At 33.6% G+C, this 4920-nt stretch overlaps 1 protein-coding gene across 1 annotated transcript; it reads left to right on the top strand.

The window, feature by feature from the left end:
- Nucleotides 1–3120: 3120 nt before the first annotated feature.
- On the top strand, nt 3121–3471 carry LOC129003307 (protein disulfide-isomerase A6-like). Its single transcript, XM_054431600.1, has one exon. The coding sequence runs from the start codon at nt 3121–3123 to the stop codon at nt 3469–3471; it is 351 nt and encodes a 116-aa protein (XP_054287575.1).
- Nucleotides 3472–4920: the final 1449 nt, after the last annotated feature.

The following is a 4920-nucleotide window of genomic DNA, read 5'->3' as shown; positions in this document are numbered from 1 at the left end:
AATAGCTTATTACCTACATGAGGATTTTGCCAAAACTCCTAAATTTTTAAACGCTTATGTTATTCTCAAGATGAATAAGTAAAATTTTGTAGTTTGCTTCTTGATGGATATATTTTGATTTTATTTGTCAGATTTATAATTTAAATACTAAGCTATTAAAGCCAAAAACACAACTTATTACCTACCCTGCATCAACAGACATAAGTACTCCGTAATCCTAATCATTAAATATGAAATAAATCTGACATGTTTGAGGATATATTTCAGTATAAATGCAATCAGGCAAATGGAAATTGACTTAGTCTGTAGGATTGCTACAGCGGAAATCTTCAACATTGAAAAACTAGAGAAAATTACATTCTGTATTTAATATAAGTCTTGTAAGAGGAATGCTTGAATACAATTAAGTGACAATGCATTTGACATGGGTTCAATGGATTGAAATACAGTAATGCAATCAAACAGCGGACGGTCGTTAGTGTTTGGGAAATAGAAGCGGATAGCTATGCTTTACCACATCACAACAAAGCAGCAATACAATCAATACAGCTCATAGCCAAATGCTGGCCAATTTTCTCGTAGGGAAGGGGGGTCTATAAGGTGCATTTATTTCCAACAAGACTATGAATGAGACTATGAGATGGTATCATTCCCTTTCAAAAACCTGTCTGATACAAATTTTGAACACTAGGTATTTTAACTTCAAGGGAAAGTAAAAATCGGAAAAAGTATTCTTTTAACAGCCTTTATTTTCTGTTATAAATATAAATACTTATTTTCACATTGTATAGTGTGTTGATAAAACGTAATATATACTTTTTGTTAGATACGAATTCCTAATTCCTTGGGTCAAAAACATAATTCAGTTACAATTTATGAAGTAAAATAATCCAAACAAGTATGAACATTCAAAGTAATTATTTATTCAGATACAACAGTAAGTTGGCCATTGTAGACATCTTGGGAATTGTTCCCTCGGCAATTTAGCAGTTTGTCTCCATTGTAGTAAGTTAGAAGCCATCTGAGCAAATCCTCCCCAGGACATGGCAATATCCAATCTCGCTGAGTAGGACATCAACAGCTAAAACAACTTGTTTTGCTACAAAGCACTTATATCAAATAGATTTATTTCATGCAATTAGTATTTTAATCAATCTGCATTAATTAAAGTTTTACGACTAAACTATTGTACAGTCCAATATATTAATAATTCTGTCCAAACGCAAATATCTGTTCGTGTTGTTATAGTAATTTTTACTCGATCAAGTATTATCCTTTGCATTACTTGTTTTGGTCTAAAAATTCTCAATTTTATGGTCTGCATCCTAAATATTTGAATATAATCTAATCGAATATTACAATAGACGATTATTTAAACCGCCTTTTGTGGAAAGCAAAATTCATTTACAAATACACGGAACGCCGTTGTGATCCAAAGAAGAAGATGACTCTAAATTGTAGTTTTTCTAAACTGTAATGTTTCGTTATTTCTAGAATAAAAATTAAAAGTGAATTTAAAAAACAAATTGTTTGAATAGTTACTTAATATGTTGTATCGTTAACTAAGACAGCATTATTTTTGAAAAATAGCTTATTAATATTTATATCAATCCTGCCAATCTTAGATCCATCTCTATCCAATCTTGACGTATTTGTCTCAAAACCTTTGGAAACAAAAATGTATTTTTGGACGGAAAATACGCACAACTCTTCCGTCAGTTCCAGAGCAGCTTCGCTCTCGTTGGCCTGATCTAGATCAGTATCGAAATGAACAAGAAAAACAGAATCAAAAGAACAAAATTTACTATGATCGTAGGCACAGAGCTAGGAATCTCAACATATTGGAAAAGGGGGTTAATGTATGGATAACTGATTTGAAGCGGTACGGGACTATAGTAGATAGAGGTTCCAATGATAGAGAATACATGGTGAAGTCTAATGGAAATTGTTTAAGAAGAAACAGGAGGTTTCTTATCCCGACATGTAAACAATCATATATCAACATGTATGATTCATGGGATTGTTACCCGGATGAAGGAACCCCTAATATTTGTCAAGAGAGAGAAAATAGCCTTAGCAACGGAAAAGAGAGCGAAAACACAGAAACTTCTAATGGAAAGAAAGAAGAAAATAGAGTGGAATGGGAAAGAGGCAGAAAAGTTAATGGACGGTATTTCACTAGGACCGGAAGAGAAGTTAAACCTACATTGCGTTATAATTTTTAACATTTTATCATGGGAGAGAGGATGTAATGGAATGACATGTGATTAAGTAATTATTTGTATGTTTACTCAATGACTATGGTTACCAGGGGTTACTATGTTGTTGACTTGAATAAACAACAAATAATAAACAAATTATAGCTACACAAAACAACGATAAATGCACAAACTTAAGTTACAATCATGCTAACACAATCCATCATAGCGACACAAAACAACGATAAATACACAAATTTAAGATACAACCATACTAACACGATCCGTCTTGGGGGTTATGTTTACACAAACTCAAATAGTAAATGAATGTACTCAATGTGTTTCATTGAATTGAAAAGTAAATAATAGCAATAAAATTATACAGCTGATCAAAATGTAAACAATTATGTTCTTCATAAGGATAACATGGGAACTTTCAAAGCCACTGGGGCAGAGCCCATGGGACTTTTTCAAAAATGTAAGGTCAGTTTGCAAATCTACGCGACACGCTCTTTCCAATGAGACGTCAATGGATAAAATCGGTTAGGAAATGGCGGAGGAGTTCAACCGACAAACTTTCGTGTAGCGTATTAATTATATAGATTTGTATGTTTACTCAATGACTATGGTTACCAGGGGTTACTATGTTGTTGACTTGTTTTGAAGTGAGTTGTTAAGTTAGTTGAATGTTGAATAAAAGTTCTTAGAAGAATTTGTTTTATTCTATCTTTACATTTTGTTTTTCAATTTTTATTTTGAATTTTGTTTTGAATAGTTACTTAGCTGCTATTTAGTTTTTATATTAGCAAGCTTTGTATTGATTATTTTTTTTTTGCCCAAGTGAATTTAAATTTAGCGGGCACCGGCTTTATCTAGACGAGGTTTACGCTGTTCGTCCTAGGTCTCTATAGAATATCAAAACATGATTACGAGTCTACTATTAGGTGTTGTGTTGCTGTTACCCGATACCTATGCTTTGTACGACTCAAAATCTGAAGTGGTGGATTTGACTGAATCAAACTTTGATAAACTTGTGACCCAAAGTGATCATGTTTGGGTTGTGGAGTTTTACGCCCCTTGGTGTGGACATTGTCAGCAGTTTGTGGGTGAATACTCCAAAGCTGCAAAAGCACTTAAGGGTGTGGTGAAAGTCGGAGCTGTGAACGCTGACGATCTAGGAGGGAGGTTCGGTGTCAGGGGGTTCCCAACAGTTAAAATATTTGGAGCCAACAAAAACAAACCCGAGGACTACAGTGGTGCGAGAACTGCTTAAGGTCTGGTTGACTCTGCACTCTCCGCTGCCAAGAGTAAAGTGTTTGCTCAGCTTGGTTTCAAAACGATTTTTTAGAAATCGTCTTCATATTTTTTTATTTTTTAGTACATACTTCTTTGTATATACTTCTTTTAGCATATAGCATATAGTCTTTAGCATATACTTCTTTTACTATACCATCTGTAGAGCCAGTAAATTTACTATTCTTGACTGGAGTCGTGCTATTAATTTGTAATATTATTGTTATTGTCTAAATCATATTGCTTTAATCAAACTTATAATACACTTTATTTAAATAACAAGTAACGTTCTTCGGCACTAAATTGGCAGGATATTAATTATTCCACTTTATCAGAAACGTGAGATGGGTTAAATTCATGAATTAAAAAGACAATTAATCTTTAAATGGTTTAATGTGTTTAAAATATTTCCCTTTTTTAATTTTACTTTCAAAAGTAAACAAAAGGATACTTTGGAGTAAATTCTAAATTCTAAAGAAAATTAAGGGAAAATAAAATCTTCTTGATTCAACAATGAACTCCCAGTTCATTGATGACAGAATCAGTTACTTATTCCCAATCAGTAGAGACAATTAACCACCTTCAAACAACAAAATTACAACCATTTTTTTCTTTTTAATTCCCCTTGTTTGAGTTAGAATATTTTACTTTCCGTGAGTTAGAACGTAGTCTCATTCGTCCAGGGTTGGTGATTGTGTGTGTTTGTAGGGATCGCTGTAGACTGAGTATCAAGTCAAATATTCAAGGGGCCACCTCTGCCATTTCTTGGAGGTGTTGGGGTGTTGGTTCCACGAGTACTCGAGCCAATACCTTCCCAAAGTGTCCCTCCTCTGCACCACCAGCATCGTGGCGTTGGGGTTTGTGGAAGGGAGTAAAGGAAGGTGCTACACAGGTCAAAAGGTCATTGAAAATCGTAGTCGGTAGTTCTTTACTTTTTATGAGAGTGACTAAGATTCTTTTCAATAAAATACATTTTGCAGTAGGCCTAAATTCGTAGTAAGTGGTTGAAAGAAATTGTAAGAGCAAATTCAACACACTGCTAATATAAGTTGCGTGTTTAAGGATATTTAAGGAAATCTTATTGTTATATTTAACATGCATTCAAGGTTCACAGTAAATTTCTCAGATTTTATAAAAAAATGATCCTCAAAGCCATTTTAGTCCAGTCACAGTCACCTGGGAGTGTTTACCTCGTCAAGTGGTTTTATGGTTTTAACTATCGTAAAGGGATTCGACTACCCACATCGTTTCCTTTATTGGCTTATGTCTCAGAAGGATCCATCGTAAGCCTTAATGATAAAGATTTATTGCAGACTATTGTAAGAATCGGATACAATTCCAGTGTAAGCATTCGTCATATTAATTCAAACTTACAATATAATTTGGAAATAATGTTCAGTATCTTATAAAAGTACGGCCTACATACTAT

Source organism: Macrosteles quadrilineatus, unplaced genomic scaffold (assembly GCF_028750875.1).
Source record: "Macrosteles quadrilineatus isolate MER2022 unplaced genomic scaffold, UCM_ALF_1.0 Scaffold_9__3_contigs__length_116548681, whole genome shotgun sequence".
Classification (NCBI taxonomy): domain Eukaryota; kingdom Metazoa; phylum Arthropoda; class Insecta; order Hemiptera; family Cicadellidae; genus Macrosteles; species Macrosteles quadrilineatus.
This window is presented reverse-complemented; position numbering and strand designations above follow the sequence as displayed.

Excerpts from the sequence above, each read along its gene's own strand:
- LOC129003307 (XM_054431600.1), top strand. The coding sequence starts at position 3,121 with ATGATTACGAGTCTACTATTAGGTGTTGTGTTGCTGTTACCCGATACC.